The sequence below is a fragment of the Torulaspora globosa genome, chromosome 8 (genome assembly GCF_014133895.1).
Source record: "Torulaspora globosa chromosome 8, complete sequence".
Lineage (NCBI taxonomy): Eukaryota > Fungi > Ascomycota > Saccharomycetes > Saccharomycetales > Saccharomycetaceae > Torulaspora > Torulaspora globosa.
Window position 1 is genome coordinate 301,728 of NC_050734.1, and position 19,828 is coordinate 321,555.

General features: G+C 47.8%; 11 protein-coding genes across 11 annotated transcripts; 5 read left to right on the forward strand and 6 right to left on the reverse strand.

The window, feature by feature from the left end:
• Positions 1–61: 61 nt before the first annotated feature.
• Positions 62–2,986, forward strand: SEC26 (coatomer subunit beta; the record flags this gene model as incomplete). Its single annotated transcript, XM_037285580.1, has 1 exon — positions 62–2,986. The coding sequence occupies one exon, from the start codon at positions 62–64 to the stop codon at positions 2,984–2,986; it is 2,925 nt and encodes a 974-aa protein (XP_037141476.1).
• A 125-nt stretch (positions 2,987–3,111) lies between these two features.
• MRPL7 (mitochondrial 54S ribosomal protein uL5m) lies at positions 3,112–3,996 on the reverse strand (the record flags this gene model as incomplete). The annotated part of the gene is made up of 1 exon (XM_037285581.1): positions 3,112–3,996. One exon carries the CDS (start codon positions 3,994–3,996, stop codon positions 3,112–3,114), a length of 885 nt encoding a protein of 294 aa, XP_037141477.1.
• Positions 3,997–4,257: 261 nt separating this feature from the next.
• GLE1 (nucleoporin GLE1) lies at positions 4,258–5,901 on the forward strand (the record flags this gene model as incomplete). Its single annotated transcript, XM_037285582.1, has 1 exon — positions 4,258–5,901. The coding sequence occupies one exon, from the start codon at positions 4,258–4,260 to the stop codon at positions 5,899–5,901; it is 1,644 nt and encodes a 547-aa protein (XP_037141478.1).
• Positions 5,902–6,066: 165 nt separating this feature from the next.
• FMN1 (riboflavin kinase) lies at positions 6,067–6,636 on the forward strand (the record flags this gene model as incomplete). The annotated part of the gene is made up of 1 exon (XM_037285583.1): positions 6,067–6,636. One exon carries the CDS (start codon positions 6,067–6,069, stop codon positions 6,634–6,636), a length of 570 nt encoding a protein of 189 aa, XP_037141479.1.
• Positions 6,637–6,937: 301 nt separating this feature from the next.
• YCX1 (Ycx1p) lies at positions 6,938–8,974 on the forward strand (the record flags this gene model as incomplete). The annotated part of the gene is made up of 1 exon (XM_037285584.1): positions 6,938–8,974. The coding sequence occupies one exon, from the start codon at positions 6,938–6,940 to the stop codon at positions 8,972–8,974; it is 2,037 nt and encodes a 678-aa protein (XP_037141480.1).
• A 24-nt stretch (positions 8,975–8,998) lies between these two features.
• On the reverse strand, positions 8,999–10,624 carry PRP42 (mRNA splicing protein PRP42; the record flags this gene model as incomplete). The annotated part of the gene is made up of 1 exon (XM_037285585.1): positions 8,999–10,624. One exon carries the CDS (start codon positions 10,622–10,624, stop codon positions 8,999–9,001), a length of 1,626 nt encoding a protein of 541 aa, XP_037141481.1.
• A 166-nt stretch (positions 10,625–10,790) lies between these two features.
• HEM3 (hydroxymethylbilane synthase) lies at positions 10,791–11,774 on the reverse strand (the record flags this gene model as incomplete). The annotated part of the gene is made up of 1 exon (XM_037285586.1): positions 10,791–11,774. The coding sequence occupies one exon, from the start codon at positions 11,772–11,774 to the stop codon at positions 10,791–10,793; it is 984 nt and encodes a 327-aa protein (XP_037141482.1).
• A 646-nt stretch (positions 11,775–12,420) lies between these two features.
• Positions 12,421–14,484, reverse strand: LYS4 (homoaconitate hydratase LYS4; the record flags this gene model as incomplete). The annotated part of the gene is made up of 1 exon (XM_037285587.1): positions 12,421–14,484. The coding sequence occupies one exon, from the start codon at positions 14,482–14,484 to the stop codon at positions 12,421–12,423; it is 2,064 nt and encodes a 687-aa protein (XP_037141483.1).
• A 490-nt stretch (positions 14,485–14,974) lies between these two features.
• RTN1 (Rtn1p) lies at positions 14,975–15,919 on the forward strand (the record flags this gene model as incomplete). The annotated part of the gene is made up of 1 exon (XM_037285588.1): positions 14,975–15,919. One exon carries the CDS (start codon positions 14,975–14,977, stop codon positions 15,917–15,919), a length of 945 nt encoding a protein of 314 aa, XP_037141484.1.
• Positions 15,920–16,049: 130 nt separating this feature from the next.
• On the reverse strand, positions 16,050–17,714 carry HEM1 (5-aminolevulinate synthase; the record flags this gene model as incomplete). Its single annotated transcript, XM_037285589.1, has 1 exon — positions 16,050–17,714. The coding sequence occupies one exon, from the start codon at positions 17,712–17,714 to the stop codon at positions 16,050–16,052; it is 1,665 nt and encodes a 554-aa protein (XP_037141485.1).
• A 268-nt stretch (positions 17,715–17,982) lies between these two features.
• ACK1 (Ack1p) lies at positions 17,983–19,542 on the reverse strand (the record flags this gene model as incomplete). Its single annotated transcript, XM_037285590.1, has 1 exon — positions 17,983–19,542. One exon carries the CDS (start codon positions 19,540–19,542, stop codon positions 17,983–17,985), a length of 1,560 nt encoding a protein of 519 aa, XP_037141486.1.
• Between the last annotated feature and the right edge of the window lie 286 nt (positions 19,543–19,828).

Below are 19,828 nucleotides of genomic sequence, written 5' to 3' on the forward strand. Positions count from 1 at the left end.
GATAGCTAGAGCAACTTACCTGTGTCGTCTGGCTGACAGCCCACATAACAGCAGCGCAAAAATGACAGTGGATGCACAGCAAGCGGCATATACCCTTGTTTTTGACCCATTAAAGGATGCTGGTTCTTGGACAGTGCCAGAGTTTCAAAAAGCATTGGAAAAGGGTTCAGATGAGGAAAAAGTTGCTGCAATGAAGCAGATTCTGGTTGTAATGCTTGAAGGAAATCCATTACCGGAGCTGTTAATGCATATTATTCGATTTGTGATGCCTTCGAAGAACAAGAAACTTAAGAAATTGCTGTACTTTTACTGGGAAATTGTTCCCAAGTTGGATAATGATGGCAAATTGAGGCACGAGATGATTCTTGTCTGCAATGCGATTCAGCATGATTTGCAACATCCGAACGAGTATATCAGAGGTAACACTCTGAGATTCTTGACGAAGCTCAAGGAATCAGAGTTGTTGGAACAGATGGTGCCATCTGTTCTGGCATGTTTAGATTACCGCCACGCCTATGTGCGCAAGTATGCGATTTTGGCAGTTTTGTCAATCTACGAGGTTAGCGACCACCTAATCTCTGATGCAAAAGAGTTGATCAACACATTCTTGATCGCTGAGACCGATCCTATCTGTAAGAGGAACGCTTTTGTTGGACTCGCCAAGCTTGACCGTGAGGCAGCTTTGAACTACCTAGAGGAAAATATAACCTCCGTTGAAACTCTTGATCCACTTTTGCAAGCGGTCTTTGTGCAGTTCATTAGGAAAGACGCTACTGCTGAGCCATCTTTGAAGCCCCAATACATTGATTTGTTGGTTGATATACTAAGTTCTGCTTCCTCAAGTGAGGTTATCTTTGAGACCGCTTTAGCATTGACTGCTCTATCCTCAGATCCATCCATTCTGGCTAATGCAGCTTCGAAGCTAATCGACTTGGCCGTAAAGGTGTTTGATAATAACGTGAAGTTGATTGTTTTGGATAGAATCCAAGATATCAATGAGAAGACCCCCGGCTCATTGGAGGATTTGACTCTAGAAATATTGCGCGTGTTAAATGCAGAGGATATGGATGTCCGGTCGAAGGCATTAGACATCTCTATGGAGCTTGTTACCTCCAGAAACGTCGACAATGTTGTTAAATTACTCAAGAAAGAGCTGCAGAACACCGTCAGCCACAGTGAGAAAGAAAAATCAATGGAATATAGACAATTGCTCATCAAAACCATTCACAGTATTGCCATCAAGTTTGTTGAAGTTGCAGCAAACGTCGTATCTTTGCTCCTAAGCTTCATTCCTGATTTGAGCTCTGCCGCTGCTAGCGGAGTTATATCGTTCATCAAGGAAGTCATAGAAAAGTATCCCCACTTGAGACGAGACATTTTGGAGAGATTGCTAAACGTAATGGATAGCATTAAATCTGCCAAAGCCTATCGTGGTGCCTTGTGGATTCTTGGTGAATATGCTGAGGATGCTCAAGAAATTCAAAAATGCTGGAAGCACATCCGCGCTAGCGTCGGAGAAGTTCCTATTCTTCAAACTGAGTTGAAAAAAATGGCACGTAATAGCGACGATGATCATGATGATAATGATGATGAAAAAGCAGAAAAGAAGGCAAGCAAGCGCTCGGGACCAGTTATTTTGCCAGATGGTACCTATGGTAGTGAAAGTGCATTCGATTCTGTTGAGAAAAGTACTGATGAGGAAATTGATTCAAGGCCACCGATGCGTCGCTTCATCCTAAATGGAGATTTCTATACTGCTTCAATTTTGGCAAGTACTATCATCAAGCTAGTTCTCAGATTTGAAAAAGATCGTAAAGGGGATACTATTTTAAATGCTATAAAGGCTGAAAGCATGTTGATCCTTGTAAGTATCATCAGAGTGGGCCAAAGCACTTTAGTTGAGAAGAAAATCGATGAGGACTCCTTAGAAAGAATAGTCTGCGCAATATCCATCTTGATGGATGAAACAGACCCATCAGAAAAGAGTACTGAAAGGGCGCTAGTTGAAATGGCATTCTTGGACGCAACCAAGTCCTCTTTCAAAGTTCAGGTTGCTTTAGGCAAGAAAAAAAGCGCTAGAGCATCTGCTCAGAACCTCAACAAAATTGCTGAGCCCATTGAGAAGCCCATTCAATTCAGACAATTTGCTCAAGCCGGCTCAAATATTGATGGCCAAGATCCGATTGAGGAAGATTTAAGGTTGGCTATCGAGGGTGACGCTGCGAAGTCAAGTGGCAACTCTGTTATCTCAAAGTTGAAAAAGATAGTGCCATTGACTGGCTTTTCTGACCCAGTCTACGCGGAAGCGTACGTTACGACTCATCAGTTTGACGTGGTCTTGGATGTTTTACTGGTCAATCAAACCAAGGAAACTTTGAAGAATTTGCACGTCCAGTTTGCTACTCTTGGTGACCTCAAAATTATAGAAAACCCGACCCGTACCAACGTTGTGCCTCATGGTTTCCATAGACTCACAGTCACGGTCAAAGTCTCCTCCGCTGACACTGGGGTGATCTTCGGTAACATCATTTATGATGGAGCTCACGGTGAAGATGCACATTACGTTATTTTGAATGATATCCATGTTGATATCATGGATTACATCAAACCGGCGAAAACTGATGATGAGAATTTCCGCACAATGTGGAATGCCTTTGAGTGGGAGAACAAAATATCTGTCAAATCCCAACTGCCTTCTTTGCATGCTTACCTCAGGGAGTTGGTCAAAGGGACCAATATGGGTATACTGACAGCTGCTGAAGCTTTAGGCGAAGAAGATTGCAGATTTTTGAGTTGTAATCTGTATGCGAAATCCTCGTTTGGCGAGGATGCACTCGCCAACTTGTGTATTGAAAAGGACAATTCGGGCCAAGTCGTCGGACATGTGCGTATTAGATCTAAGGGCCAAGGGCTTGCTTTGTCTCTCGGTGACAGAGTGGCTTTGATTGCTAAGCAGAGCAGCAAAGTCAAGTTAGCCAGGATTTAAACAGAGGCTTTAATTTATACGTCAGATATATTAGAGTTTTAAACAAGCGGATACCAAATGTATCCAGTTTCCATTTATTTACAAGTTGACTACCTCTTATGCATGGAATGCGGACGTGGAGCTTACTAGGTTTTAACCTTTTCTAATCCATGGAAAGGAATTTGAAAACTACTGATGAGTGTCCTTGCTTGCGTATCGGTTTGAGCTGTCGTGTTGATATTAATATGCATACCGAAAGTTTTGGGCCACAGATCTTGATTAGAGTCGATTTCAGGGAAGAACTTCACGTCTTCGGACGTTAGACCAAACGATATACTTCCAAATCCATTTCCTGATCTGTTGCTGATTCCCTTATACTCTCTTATCCTTGGCATGACGATTTCGGTTAGAGTAGATAAGAATTGTGACATTGGACGACCCTTCAACTCGACTTTCGCCCCCATCTGGTTTCCTCTTCTCACTTTCCAGCTTGGAACATCAGTCTTCGAGTACAGCGGCTTTGGTTTGCACCCTGTAATCTGCTGAAGTTGCAAGGCAGCAGTAATCGCGTGCAGCGGGTTTTCTTTAGCCTCGTTGACATAGCAGTTCAACACAATGCTATCGATGTTAGGTACATTGTGCCACTTTATCGGATGAATGTCGGGAAGTTGAGCCTTGCTGCTTACAGGTTTTCTAGGCTGTCTGTTGATATGGTACGGCGACGTACCATCCCATGGTCTGTTCTTGAGCCCTTTCTGACCTTCAAAATTGTGGGAGTAACTGATTAACAGTAGATCGGACTGTACCGTGTTAAGGTAGTGCTCGTGAGATCTGTCTTGATGTGTCGTCACTGGCATAAAGGCTGGGGATCTTATATCGTTCTTGGCATACTTTAGCTCTGGGAACCGAGGGGAAAGCTTTGATTTATCAATCTTCACCAAATGGTGAACCGGTTTGACCAGTGAACAAGCCGATTTTGCTCCTTTGGCGGTCCCGGAGAACGATCTTTTCGCAATCAACATCTTTTGCATGATCTCCAAAGTGCAATTGATCTTCAACTCGGCAATTTGGCGGCCTAGAGACTGGTATATCTGGCCAACTAGCCATGTATAGTATTACTGTTCATTGTCCAAAATTTTAGTATGCTGTCGTTAGGCTGTGTCGTCAAAGGTGACCATAATACCATCAAGAGCCTTCAAAGTATTGGTAATTCCACAAGTTTAAAAGGCCAATTGATCAAACCGTTTTGCTTGCTGGAGGTCGTCCTAGCAGCCTGAACCAAGTCCTGGGATATGAGGTTCTCTCTAGACTGTTTGGTGGATTCCGACGACGAACGGGAGGACGAGACTTTCGCCAAGAATGACTATTCATCGTGCTCATCACCTGGGTCGAGCATCAATATCAATGAGATTAGCTTCGTAAACCCTAACGAAGAGGATGAAGACGTGCCGCAGCTTTACTTGCCTAAGAAAAAACTAGTTCCTTTCGCTGTTAGAGAACAGAGCTGTCTGAGTGATGTGAATTTTGAGAGTTTGGATCCTGAGCTTGAGCGATTGATACAGAGGCTGGACCTCCAGGCGAAACTCCCGGCGAGGGATGGTTCCAAGGTGGTTGTGGTGATAAGCAGGCCAACAGAGGCTGGAAAGAAGGAAACAAGCAGCATGCTGGAAGAGGCGAAAGATGTGGCATGTGCTGGGCCTGAGCGGATGCTCTCAGCTATAGAGAGCTCGTTCTCGTCTAGGCTTGAGGCCCTGGAGCTCGAAAACAAGAAGCAAGTGGAAAGAATGAGGCTCCTGAAGCGGCAGAAGGAGGAGGAACGTCGAAGACGTGAGCAAGAGGAGAGACGCAAGCGTGAAGAGGAGGAGAGGCGCAAACGCGAGGAAGAAGCTCTTAGACGACGAGAACTAGAGGAGGAAGTAAAGCGTAAGGAAGAAGCCGAGCGGCTGAAGAGGCAACAGGAAGAAGCCGAGGCTAAGAAAGAGGAGGCCAAAAGGAAGGCCGAAGAAGAGGAAAAACTCAAGCAAGAAGCGATTAGGAGCAAGACTGTGTCAGACTTTGGTCTGATTGAGCAGAAATTCAGAAGATATAAGGAGAAAATCGTCTCAATAAAGAGGAACATAATTGAGCCTGTCAAAAAAGCGGATCCCGCTTTGAAAACCCTGCTTTCACGCCATAAGAGGAAGGTTAATCCAAAATTCGGTCAATTGACCAACAGCAACGCGCAACTGCAAAATATCCAGAGGGAACTTTGCACGCTGGTGGATCAGACCAAGGATAACCAATTGGCTTTCTTGTGGATACTCAACTTCATCGCCAAGGCCATGGTGCGTCAAGCCGAAACAGAAGTGCGTGTCAAGCCCGAGTCCGCGCTACCGCTGGGTAAACTTGCAGTCAACTTAATGGTGCAATATCCCGAACTTAAAGAGCTTCTTATGGCAAGATTCGTTAAGAAATGTCCTTTCGTTATCGGCTATACCTGTAGTATAGACAGTGAGTCAGGTCGCCAAGACATGGGTTGGAAGAGGAAGGCCGATGATAAGTGGGAAGAGGACACCTTTTATGATGAGAGAATGGGCGGTATGATTACTCTTTTTGCAGTTATAACCAGGTTACCGCTGCCTCAAGAGCATATCAACACGCAAAGCCATCCGATGCCCATCTCAAATTCATGGCATATGATTGCCCGCATAGCCAATACCCCAAGAAACCTGCTAACAAACTCACATTTCGTCGTGTTGGGTTTCTGGTGGGACGCTGCCGCAAGTGAATTTATTGAAGCTTACGGCAATCAAGGAAATAAGCTGTTGCAACTAATAGGTGAAAATTTAACCGCATCTGTCGCTGAAAGGAAGTATGTAGGTGCTGCCAGATTGCGCATTCTCTTGGAAGAGTGGCACACCACCGGGATCAAGACTTTTCCTGAACTAGTGGCATAGGACGCAATTTATAGACATAGAATCGCAAGCTTATCTTGCATCAGGCAGGGATCTGGTGGTGTTCCCAGAGTTTATAGTCACCGTGGACGTAGTAAAGACTGCATCGACGGTCTTATTCTTAATACAAGTGGGATTTACTGCAGTAAAGCAATTCGGTGGGCAGATATGACCAGAAGAGCAGCTGATTCGCCCATCCCAGACAAGCCTGAGGATCCTTTCCCGTTGGTGACGGACTACTGTGATATAGTTGGTGGATTTGGTCGCGGATCGGCTGAACTTGGTATTCCGACTGCAAACATCCCGGTCAATCAATTGCCCAAAGCCATCAATGATCTGGAATTGGGCGTGTATTTTGGGTTTGCCAAATTGAGACCAGTGGACCATGGAGAGGAGGTTTTTACCAGAAAGAACGGTGCTAAAGTGCTTATGAACTACGGCCGTAATCTGGACAGGCAAAACGGTGATCTAGATCCCATGCCAGTGGTTCTCTCTGTCGGCAAGAATCCATTTTACGGCAACGATTTCAAGACCGTAGAGCTACATATCATTCATGAGTTTAAAGACTCGTTTTATGGTGCCCAAGTTAAATTCAGCATACTAGGCCACATTAGACCAGAGCTAAACTACACCACTAAAGAGGCATTGATAGAGGACATTAACATTGACATTCTCACAGCCCTAGAGGCCCTGGAGATGGATAGCTTCAAAGTTTATCGATCCCAACTGGCGGATTGAGCTGGCACAGCTCATTCCCTCGATACATATAATACAAGACACAGTTATACATAGATAGATATCGTCTGATAATCGACCACTGAAGATCCCAGGGTACCTTCTTTTGACTTTTCTTTGCTAGCGCTGCAGCTGCTCTGCTTTAAAGGTACAGTAACATCGGGTCTTTCAAGAATCCTGCTTAGAGAGCAGGATAGGAGACACTTCTGACATCGGAATAGAGTCCTCTTCGTCGTAACAGGGCATTCGAAGGTAACGTTCAACTACACGTTGATAAAGCTGGCTTGGCAGTCACGGCCATTTGATGCAGTTGGTTCTACGCCGGCTAACGGCAGCGTTGTTTTATTTGGCAAGTTTGGCCCTGATAGCATATGCCTTTCACAATGGGAATCTGAAAACGCTATATCTGGAACCGCTATTGCTTTTAGAGTGTTTTATTGCATTGGGACTTATCGCATCCGACTTCCTAACGGCATCGCTGTCGCATATATCGAGCAACATACTGCAGATATCTGATAGGGTCTCTGGTTTAACGTTGTTGGCCCTGGGAAATGCTGTGCCAGATATTACAAGTACCTATCAATCCATGAATGCAGGCGCAACGGCTCTGGCATTGGGCGAACTATTTGGTGGCATCTTCTTTCTATTGACAGTCGTACTGGGTTCAATGGCTCTGGTGCGACCTGTCAAGCTATGCCCACCACAAGTCATACGAAATTTGGCGCAAGATTTAGAGCACAATCTCAAGTTTGAGGAGGGAACTATCCTCTACAGCAGAGCAGAGTTCATTCAGGATATTTCTATATTCGCTGGCTTGGTGCTACTATCAGCCATCTTTTTGGCCGATGGGCACTTGATGTTTTGGGAATGTGCAGTTATGGTTCTGTTATATTGCATCTATGCTGCCTATTTGGTTTTATATCACAAGGGCCCCGTGGAGGATACAGACCAGGACGCACTCTTCGAGACTGGTGAGTCTGCTTCCGATCTGTCAACAGTAATCTCCAACACAGAAAGAGCTTGCCAGCATGAGGGCAACATCACGCTTTTCAACAATGGGATTCAGGAAAGGAGGGCGAACATCAGGCGTAGAATCCGCAGTTATCTCAGGTCGAATTATAACGGCTGGGTCCGCATTACATTGAGAGACTGTTTGGATATATGGGAGAACGAAGGTCGTTTACAAAGCCCAGAGCCTCCTACCGAGGAGAACCAAGGTTTCCTTGAGCGGCCTAGCCTAGATGATAGCGAAACCTCACCACTGGTACGGCGTGCATCCTCGCTTCAAGACGTGAGACAATTGCCTTCGGTACATGTCTTTGAGGAGCAAGCAAGTCCTCCCGCTTCCTCTTCGCGGAGATTAGCGGAGGATGACTCGCTACTGGGCGTATACGGTAGACCATTTACTCAGAAGTCTTTGAGTTGCGATCACATACCTGGCGTCTTCAGCTCCGTCCAGGGATGTTCGAATCTGGAGAGCCAGCTGGTGCCATCCCAAGAGCCAACAATCAGGACGTGGCCTCGCGACTTCAAGTTGTTCGCTTACTTGACCGACTGTAATATGTGTCTACCGACTACGGAATACATTGCACTTCTTTTCACCACCCCGGTTGCTTTTACGTTATGCCTCCTGATACCCTATCTGCATCATAAGAACGGAAACGGCAGCTTTCACGCCGCTGAAATACTCCGGTTAACCCTGTTGCCTTACGTTTTATCATTCTTGTTAAGTGATTCAACTTCCCTGCCGCATCCGTACTGGTTGTTTGGCCTGTCATTAACTTTATTCTGCATTTTGACGTACAGAAAGGTACGGTCAATTTCACGCTATAATGCAAGCTTCCTGGCAATAGCAGGTTTCATTTCGTGCATATCTATCATTTGCTTCTGTGTTCACATCGTGGTGATGACTCTAACTGATTGGGCGGACAATTTCAACATCTCTGGTAGCATACTCGGCTTAACTGTCTTTGCCTGGGGAAATAGTCTGGGAGATTTAGTTTCAAATGTTGTGTTCGTTCAAATTGGAATCCTCGACCTGGCTCTGGGAGCCTGTTTTGGAAGTCCACTTCTCTATTTCGTCTTTGGCGTTGGCATTGATGGTATGCTGCTGATCTTGAAAAGCAGGAAAAGCTGCGACAAGCCGCTTTATGCCTGTCAAATAGATTACGAGCCCGATTCAAGTTTAGGCTTCAGTGGTCTGGGTATAGTGCTGGCTTTCCTCATATTCGCGGTGGCCGTTCCTCTAAATCATTGGCAGATCGATGGAAAAATTAGCATGTTGTTGCTTGTTCTGTATGCCGCGGTAAATGGATATAATGTACTCCAGGAGCTTTTTTAAAGCTGTTAATGTCTTGATGGCTAACTAAGAGCTCTCAAATAAATCTTCTAGCAGGTCTAGATCCTCAGGTATATATGACTGACAAAAGTGACGTAACTTGGGCAAGACTGCTGTACCATATTTCTTCGCTTTCTCCCATATTTCGCCAACGATATATCTTCTCTTTTCCAGGTATGTTCTGGTAGGCTCAAAGAAGATCAACTTACAGTAGAGATACCAGAAACATCCGTCTCTCAAATAAAAAGTCCAGTCAGCTTCAATAATGTGCTTGAATATTTTTGTTTCCAGAATGGCCGTATTCGTCTTACTTTGAAACTGTAATAACGAGGAAAGTAAAAGTTCTTGACCTTTTCTCGATTCTCCATGGCTGAGCCGTCTCAGGATTATATCGAAGACTTTCGGTGGCATCAATTGATCAGACTGAGTCTCAAAGCGAGTTTGAAGCCTACTGTTGGCACAAAATATACGAAATTGAATGAAATCCCAGAAAATCTCGAAATCATCTGTGAGCTCCACATCAGTTGCGTAGAAATTTTCCTCCTTCTCCAGAATAAAATCTAGCAGCTCATAATCCTTCAATTTACATAGGACCGAGTAGAGTAATCTCACTATGGCAGTTTTCTTGTGGGAAAGCGAGAGGGCACGCAACAAAACATTTTTTGCGCTGGACAGGTCCTCTTTATATTCAATTAGCCAATGTGCGTACTTTATCCACACGCTATCATAATGCACTAGGCACGTCAGAGCTCGCTGGAAGTTCAACTCGATTAAAGCGTCGATGCGCAAATTGATTGTGTATGTTAGGTAACTATCCCATGTCGCAATCTCTTCAGCTGGAATCAGAGTTTCAGCAGAACAGTAGTAATTAATATGCAATTTGGATTCAAAAAGGGAATATATCTCTAAAACTTGGTGCTGAACCGTCATGTAAAGTTCTTTGGTGGACTTTCTGAGAAGCTTTTTGGCATCGGCTAAATATGGTCCTTTCCTTCCCTGAAATGATGTGTCAATCTTTAGTCTTTTTAAAAGTTCCTCTTTAGGTGCTATGCGAGTGAGCTGAATTAAGTCGGTTATGTCGTCGATGCAGTGCAGCCATAGGGCATAGAACTTGCTGAACGAATGCAATGGTATCTCGATCACCTTTCGAAGCACTGTAAAGTATCGCTCGTTTGTAAGACATCGGTCACGTATCTGATTCAGGTACATTTCCCAGAATTCACCACTCATAAAGTGCAATCCAATTAAACTTTCCGCCTTCTGGTACAACTTAAACAGTTGCTTGTGATTGCTTATCACTTCATTGCAGATCTTGAGATATGATATCCAAAGGTGAAGTGATCTTTCATTAAACGATCGCAGACCTTGCTGATATACTTTGTGAACTCTGGAAATATTGCCCAGTTTATACTCGAACAAAGCGTAATCGATATAATAGTTTTCCAGATAAGGGAAGTTGTACAGCATTGAATCGTAAGTACTCTTTATCAGATTGTAAATCGATGGTTCCAATGTCTTATTCAAAGGCGAAGCCTTAGTGATGAGATAGTTTAACAGGTTCTCCCAATGCACTAATGCCTTAGGGTGGCTAGCAGCTTTCAAGCTAAGCGTAGAAAAGTTGGCATCATTAACAATTGAGCTATACTTGTCCATTGGTAGCCTTGACAGCTTTGGGAAGCCCAGCAAAGCAGATTATAGCTGTCTTTCCAGTTCTGTAAGTACTGGTGATTTTTCTAAGTATACTGTACTGAAAAACTACTTATTTGATTAAAGACGGATAGTAACTTATATACATATGCTATAACACATTAATCATGACCTATTGATCGATTCTATCAAGGTTGATATCGTCCAGAATTTGCTTGGCGCCATCGGCCATCATTTTCTCTGCCAAAAGTCTGCCGCACTTCATCGAATCTTCCCGGACATCATTGATCAGGAGCTCTTGGCAATCTTCTACTGCCATTGAGCCATCAACGCTCACGACGATCCCCCGGAGCACAAGTTTCTTCGTCTCGATGTCATACGACGATTCAACTCCAATTGGAACAGAGCAGCCTCCCTCGAGGGTTCTCATCAAAGCACGCTCCGCCAAACAGCATACAGTACTCTCCAGGTCTGTGATCTTTTCGAGCACCCGCAAGACACGAGTGTCATCCTTTCTGATCTCTAGACCTAACGCTCCCTGGCCCACTGCATGGTACATGACTTCAGAAGTGAACCTCTCTGTGATTCTATTTTCCAAACCCATCCGTATAAGACCGGCAGAGGCAAGGATTATGCATTCGTAAGGGCTCTCAGGGTCATCAACTTTTTGTAGTCTTGTGTGAATGTTGCCTCTAATGCTTTCGAACTTCAGTTGGGGGAATTTCCGCCTCAATTGAGCGGACCTTCTCACAGAAGACGTCCCAACGACGCTTCCAGCGGGCAAATCACTCAAATTCTTGTAAGGTGACCCCAAGGGCATCACCAGACAGTCGGTGGGATCCACTCGCCTCGTGATACCGCCCAGCTCGAAGCCTTCAGGCAGGAGCGTTGGCATGTCTTTGAGCGAATGCACAATCAGATCTATCTTCTTCGCCGGATCCGCGTCGTAAAGCCTGTCCTCCAGCTCTTTGGTCCATAGAGCCTTGCCACCGAACGAGTACAGCGGCTTCTGCTGCACTTGGTCCCCCAGAGTCTGTAATGCTAGCACGGGACATTCGTAATTTGGAAATTCTTCCTCTATGAGCAGCTTCACTGTCACAGATTGCACCACTGCCAGCTTCGACCTTCTCCCACCTATCTTGATTTCCTCCTTCATTGCCTCCCAATACTCATCAACCGCTACAAGATTCACAAACAATCCCGGGCACTTTGTTCAAGTATGAGGACGATCTAATTTTTCACTTTGCGCCATACAGTTCTTGAGTAACCCTCCCGCCAAAGTAAGCAAAAGTAGCTTGAATATCGATCGGCGCCGAATCAGAGCCATTCTAAAGCCATCATATTTGCTTACTCTGTCTTCTGATGGATCCATTTAGTTTTCTCAGTCATGTTTCTCACTTACATCAAAAACTCGACGAAAAAGCCTGTAGCACATTGCTTGGCGATCGGCCACATCAATTTTGCTCGGCTTTCGTTCTCTTACGCCCTTCTTGCCGGTTTGTTCTTGCATTGTCGGTTGCCTCTTCATAAGCCTGGTCGTACTGAATAGAATGCGCTGGCGGGCAAGGAACTTCCCTAGAGCGCTTATCCGTGTTGCTGTTTGCCATCTCCAGTGCTTTGTTATTGGTCTTTCATGTTTTGCAAGTTGTTCTTAGGAGCTATGTTTTGAAAACGCTATTAGCTTATATAGTGACGAGCTCGGCGGCTAAATGTGAAAAGTACCCAGGTAGTGGCGATTGTATGATGCCCAACTGTTTGATTGACGTTAATAAATAAGTAAATAATCGTAACGGTAGCTGGGTTTACAACTGCGCTTTGACCCAGCCTTCGAGACCGCCTTTGACGATGATCTCTTGCAAGTTCTTGCCCAACTCGCCCACGGTCTGCTCGAGCACCACAGGTCCTTCAAGAGAGTCTTCGGTGACGACGACTTTCCTGTTGGCAACGTCCCATTTCAGGAACCATCCGGTTCTCCTTGTTAGCTCCTTTGGAGAGTCCTTGAACTTGGTACGCAGCTTCTCGACCAGCGCAGGAATCTCGAGGGTCAGCAAAGCGTTGTTGATGGAGTTTCTGGAAAAGATGTTGCCGAAGGAACCGGAGACGACTAGGTTGATGCCTTTGGCTAGGATGGCGGTGGCAGCCTGTTCTCTTGATGAGCCCGTACCGAAGTTGAAACCGCTGACGATGATGTCGCCTTTCTTTGCCTTGGTCTGGAACTCGGGGTCGTAATTTTCCATGCAGACCTTGGCCATCGTCTCCCTGGGGACATCGTCTTGGTAGGTGTATTTGCCCGGGTATATGCCGTCGGTGTTGATGTTATCAGCGTCACATAGGACTAGTTCGCCGGATATCTCACTTGGGAAACCTTCTAAAATCTCAGCAGGGCGTGTGTTGTCGGCTGGAGCGGGAGTCTCTGCAGAGGAGAGGTTCTCCTCAGTCAGAGTCGCGACAGAAGTGCTGAAATGCTCCTGGGTGCCGAAGACCTCGGCAGGGGAAGCGATCTTCCCTAGGATGGCTGATGCAGCAACGACAGCAGGCGACGCTAGATATGCTAGGGCATCCTTGGAGCCCATTCTGCCCTTGAAGTTTCTGTTTGTAGCACTGATGCCGACTTCACCTGGCTCCAGCAACCCGGCACCTAGACCGATGCAGGGACCACATCCCGGTGGCAGCGGGATACAGCCCGCCTTCATCAGTTTCTCCCAGGCGCCTGAGGCCCTGGCGTCGCTCTCGACCTCCGAGGAGGCCGCTGCTACGTAGAACTTCACATTTGGGGAGATCTTGTTGATCTTGGTTGTGCCACTTGGGCAGACCACGCTGGCTGCAGCCTCTAAGTCCGACAGCCTACTGTTCGTGCAGGAGACTAAATAAGCCTTGTCGACCTTGATGTTCTGGCGCGAGAGCTCCTGCACAGTATTGGAAACTTTGACACTGTTTGGGCCCGATACGTAGTGGTTCAAAGTGGAAAGGTCAATAGTTAGTTTCTTGGCGTAACGAGCGTCAGCGTCCGGTTTCCACTTGGGCAGAGACTCTTCCAGCTGCGAAAGCGCCTGTTCGTTGACTCTTGGATGACCGGCGCCCAGCTTCGGCAACCGGGTCTCGCGGTACCAATTGATCAAGGTCTTGTCGACGGGGAAGAGACCCGACAGCGCACCCCACTCCGTGGTCATATTGGCGATAGTCAATCTGAAGTCGACTGGCAACCGGTGCAACAAGTCGCCCGTGAACTCGATCGCGTGGTTCAACACCTGGTCCTGGTTGAACAGCCCACACAGCGCCACAATGATGTCCTTACCGGAGACGCCGTGTGGCAGCTCACCCTTCAACTCGACCTGCGCCACAGGCGGAATCTGCCACCAGGTTTGCCCGGTAGCCCAGATCGCGGCCGCATCGGTCCGCACAACGGGCGTCCCCAACGCTCCAATACCACCGTACGTGTTCGAGTGAGAGTCCGAGGCCACTGTCATGTTCAATGGGAACGCATAACCCTCCTCCACCATAATCTGGTGGCCAATACCCCTGCCAGCGGGATAGAAGTCGACGCCGTGGCTCTTGGCAAAGTTCTCGATGTTCTTGTACTTGGTCAGATTCTTCTCACTGCTGTTCTGGATATCATGATCCAGCGTATTCACGATCTGCCTGGCATCGTGAATCCTGGTCGCCCCCAGACCCATGAATTTCAGCGCCACTGGCCACGAGTTGTCGTGCGACATACAATGAGCAGGCTTGATCGACACATAGTCGCCTGAATGCACCAGTTTGCCCTCTGCAACTCCCACAGCGTATTTTTGGACGATCTTCTCGGTCAAATTCTGACCCTGGCGCAAAGGACCGTAACGATGGAACCCTCTACTGAATCTCAGCATCTCACACCCTATGACAACCTGCCAGCCGATACCGGGACCTCAATGGCTCGCGCTCGCCGACTCACTAGCTCTTCTCTTAAGTATCACTGCCAAAATTTTTCCAAGCTGCAAATTTCCGCTGGAAAAATCCAGCTTATAGCACATATTCGACAACCGATAGCCGACTGAATCGGCTGTTGCGCCATCAATGGCTAGTCTATAGCATGATCTGCTGGCCTGCCAACCGTTGAAACTTTTGTTCTGCTGTTTTGCAACGGTCACCGCTTTCTCTGCGAGAAACGGTCGTATTGAGACCGTTCGAGCTGGAAACGAAAGCCAGTAGCCAGCTTGCTTTGTTTGAAGCAGTTGCCGAGAAGTCTTGAGGCGATTCTGGATCGTTTCTCAGCTGTTAAACCTAATTGAATGATTTTTTTTTTCACTTTTTGCTCTTTTACTTTATCGCTCTTTGCCTCCTTTTTTTTCAAAGGTATATAAACTTAAAACTTTTCAGATGATTCTTGCAAGGACCCATAGAGTGGCTAAAGGCTGGTCAGAACCATTTATTAGTGATTGGATTAGGATGTCGGGTGCTCCAGTTGAGAAAAAGGCCGAATGTTGCGGTTTGCTGCTTTGGAAAAACCCTATAGAAACTGGTAAAGTGTTTGGAGGATTATTGGTTGGGCTGTTGATCTTGAAGAAGGTTAACTTGATCACATTCTTTTTGAGAGTGCTTTACACTGCTGTTTTCATCACCGGCTCTTTGGAGTTTGTTTCGAAGCTTCTTTTGGGACAGGGATTGGTGACTGCTTATGGTCCTAAGGAATGTCCTAACACAGTTGGGTTCTTGAAGCCACGGATTGACAACGTTTTGTTGAGGCTGCCAGCACAACAGGCCAAGTTCAGAAAGTTGCTGTTCGCGTACCAGCCAAAGAACAACTTCAAGGCGGCCGTGGTGTTGTTCTTCCTGCACAAGTTCTTCTCGTGGTTCTCTGTTTGGACGATTGCATTTGTCGGAGTCATTGGTGCGTTCACGCTGCCATTGGTCTACTCGATTTTCCAAACTGAGATCGACTCAGCTGTCGACAGCGGCATCAGGGTGGCCAGGACAAAGACCGGCGAGTTTTCTAGCATGGCGTCTGAGAAGACTAAGCCTTATCTAGAGTCGTTGGACAGCAAATTGGGACCAGTGTCGAAGTTTGTCAAGAGCCAGTACCACCACGCCAACACGGTGACTCCTCAGTCCACCAGCTCCAAGATGGCCGCCGAGGTGCCATTGGAGCCGGAGCAACGCTCGCATGGTCAGACTTCGTCGTCGACCGCTTTCCCAGCTGCACCAACCACCGAGCCTTTGGGGCAACAAACACAGGAGTTTTCGGTTGACCAGTTGCAGAGTGAGCTGAAACAAAGCACCGAAGGTTTGAAGCACGATTTGCAACAAAACAACGCCGCTATCTAAGCCACATCTCGCCGTCATTAAATAGTCAACACAGTAAACACAGTAAGCACGTTCATTTTCTCGACTGAAGGGTAGAATTAAAAATAAGGTCGTAAATAAATATTATTTTGGCTCTTTGCATTGCTGAATATTAAACTTTGATACCGCTGGATACCTCCAACTGTTGTAAGACCGGGTCTAGCACATTGGGGTGCAAGGAGTCGTTGGTGAGCTGCAACTGTTCTTCAGTCCACAAGTTCTCTTGTTCAACGTAGTCCTTTTCACCAACTCCAAGGATTCCACCTTGGCTTTCCCAGTCTCTCACGCGAGGAAGCTGCAAGCGGGCAAACACATCGTCAACTGCATCGAGCAACAAGTCACTCAGATCGTCTGTGTGGCCTGGCGTTGGAGTGATTCTCAAACGCTCGGTACCACGAGCCACGGTGGGGAAATTGATAGCCTGCACGTAGATGCGGTGGTTCTCCATCAACATATCCGAGGCCTGCTTGGCCAAGTCAGCGTTACCGACAAGGATGGGCACAATGTGTGAAGGGTTTGGGATAACTGGGATTCCTAAATCTTTCAAACCTTTCTTCACATAAGAAGTGTGTCTCTGCTGTTGCTGTCTCAAGTCTAGGTGGCGACGTTGATATCTGATGGCTTCTGCAGCACCAGCCATCACGGCAGGTGGTAGCGTAGTAGTAAAGATAAAGCCTGGAGCGTAAGAACGACACCAGTCGATCAATCTCCTCGAAGAAGCCACATATCCACCTACGGTACCAAAAGATTTACCCAAAGTACCAGTAATCATATCGACACGGTCCATGACGGTCCTGGCGCCCCCAACCGACGAAATGCCGCTCAAACGATGCGCCTCGAAATCGCAATGCTCAGCTACACCGGCACCGTGAGGACCGTACAGGCCCACAGCATGGACCTCGTCCAAGAACGTCAAGGCACCGTACTTGTCGGCCAAATCGCAGATCTTACTGATGTCTGAGACGGACCCGGACATCGAATACACGGACTCAAAAGCGATCAACTTGGGGGTGGATTTCGGATACATCTGTAACATCTCCTCCAAATGCTGCAAATCATTGTGTCTGAAGATATGTTTCGTAGTGTTGGCATGTCTGATACCCACGATCATCGACGCGTGGTTCAACTCATCGGAGAAGATCACCAAATCCTTCACCTTCTGCCCCAACAACGATAACACTGCGTCGTTAGCCATATAGCACGAAGAGAACACCAGCGCACCCTCCTTCTTATGCAACGCAGCGATCTCTGCCTCCAGCTTCAAAGCGTGCCGGTTATGGCCTGCGATGTTTCTCGTACCTCCAGCACCGGCACCGTACTTATCCATCGCCCTCTTCATCGCGTCGACAACCTGCTGGTTCTTCGACAATGCCAAGTAGTCGTTCGAACACCACACCGTCACCTTGTCGTCCTCCTCCTGGCGATGAGCCATGGGAAACTCTCTGGCGAGACGGTTGATGTTGTTAAAAAAACGATACGACTTGTCCAGCCGCTTCTTCTCAATTTCCTTCTCAAACATACCATCAAAGTCAAACGACGACTCCTGAGTAGCATGGTCCGCCACTGCCTCTCCGCCAACTTTGCGTGCCACCGCTGCTGCGCTGCCAGCAGCTGTCGTAGCGTATCCTCTCACATGCAAAGCACTTCCGACCACAGGACACTTCTCTGCCATAGCTGCCAAATTAGCAGACTTCAGCTGTCTAACGCCGTGAGCAGAAGCAATCGTCTTCCGCATAAAAGGACACAATCTCACAGATTGATGTGCAATAGACTCCATCTTTACAGCAAACGCAACCAGATCAAACGATGAAAAAGAATATTATAAACTTGGATTTCACACACCAGAATTCCTATCAAACCAATTCCTATCAAACCAATTCCACAAGAAAGCTCACTAAAGCTCCCATGCGCTTTACAGCTAGTATTAAGTATCTGTCATTAACTCATCTTTAAAGACCTTCCAGCTGTGAACAATTTTTTTCACCAAATAAGACTGCCAAGCGAGAAAAACGTGACATCTAGCCAATAAGAATGCTAGAAGAGTGTCAGAAACCAACTTGGAGCCTGTTGATGGCTTTTGGATGGCCGATGGAGGCAGCTCTCTGGTAGTGAGATTTGGCCTTTGCAAGGTCTCTGGGGCAGCCGATGGAGTTTTCGTAGTAGTAGGCGAGCGCGTATTCTGCGCGCGCAAGTTTCCCGTCGGACGCGGTGCAGCTCTCGCGAGCCCATCGGAAGGCCTCGTTGTCGTTTGGTCGCAGCACTCCCGTGGCACCGGTGAGATACCATCCGCTGAGGGCGAGCATGGCCATCGCGTTGCCCTTGGGCTTTGCAAGTGCGGCCTTGGCGTACCACGCGATCGACTTCTTGGCGACCACGGGCAGGTGCAGCTCGCCGAACTCGTAGCAGTGGCCCAGTTTCCACTGGGCCAGCGGGTAGTCGCAGTCGATGGCGCATTTGTAAAAGCATTTGAGCGCCCGCGAGGGCTGTCTTTTCACTCCATTGTCTGTTAGCAGTTGCTGTATGTTGGGCGCGAGAGAGGAGAACTCGTAGATCTTGCCCAGCTCGTAGAGCGCCTGCGGCGAGTCGCCCCGGCGGGACGCCCTTTTGAACCACTCTATCGCCTGCGGCGCGTCCTGGAACTGCGGTCGATACAGGTAGAACATGCCGAGCTTGTACATGCAGGCTGAGTTGTCGCACAGGTCGGCGCCGCGCCGGTAGTAGTTGAGCGCCATGACAAGGCTCTCGTCCTGGGACGTCGACGGCGGGACGCCTCTTCGCAGCTCGTAGCATACGCCCGCCCGGTAGCACGCGTCTGCGTGGTCGCTGCCGGCGGCCCGGCCGTAGTACTCCAACGCTCTCTCGTCATTGCGTGCCACGATATGCTTGTTTTTTATCTGCAGGTACGGCTGATGCGAGTACAGCGTGCCCATCAAGTACAGCGCGGGCCCCCATTTCAATCCGATCAGCTTCGCGAGCACTTTGAAAGAGTGCTCCAGGATCACCTTCTGGTTCTTCTGTCGTTCCTCGGGTCTCAGCTCCCGCTTCAGCTTCTCGGCGTTGATGTTGTAGTGGCTCAGAAACTCGTCGTCAAAGGCATACTCAAGCAGCGTCTCGCACCATTTCATCTGCACCTCGGGAGTGAACTTGGCCGAGTCGGCCACCGTTTGGCTGTATATCTCGTAGAACTTCAACCCGCTCGGCGAGAATTCCGACAGATCGCGTCGTCTCTCTCTCGGCGGCGACTCCTTCACATCCGTCTCTGTTCTATACGCCTTCTCCTGCAGCGCTCGCGTCTCAGATTCCTCGTACGGCGGAGGGAGCACCCGTTCTTGCCCTTCGCTGCTTCTCTCGGACTCAATCTGGAACGGACGATCGTATCTCCCGCTCACCGCCTCTGGGACGCCGTTGCCAGCCTGCCGTCTCGAAGATCCTGCACTCGTCGGTTTGTACGCCGGTACAGAGCCGATAACCTCCGTCACGTCATCCAGCGGGTACGGAGCCACCGGCTCCGCACCCGCGGCAGCTCTTGCGGCCGTTCTAGCCCCAGGCGGGAACATCTTGATGTGCTTCTCATAGCGGTTTTCGTGATACTGCTCGCGGTACATCGCTTCCCAAGAACTCGCTGTTGTTCAATTCAGGTTACCATCCAACACCACGGCCCTCCAACTCAGCAAGCACCCGCACCACACCGAAACTGGCTAACTGAACCTTCCTGGCGCCACTAACGCGCCTCTTTGAGTGCTTCAACCTCTTAAAGTTCATCAAACTTAGTTAAAGATTAGAGGTGTTGGCCGGGTAGCACTCTGAAACTTTCAGTCGATGATTTACACTCTATATAAAGAGGCTTCTTGCCAGAGATAGGCAGTTTATAAGGCGTTTTGGAGCTCATTG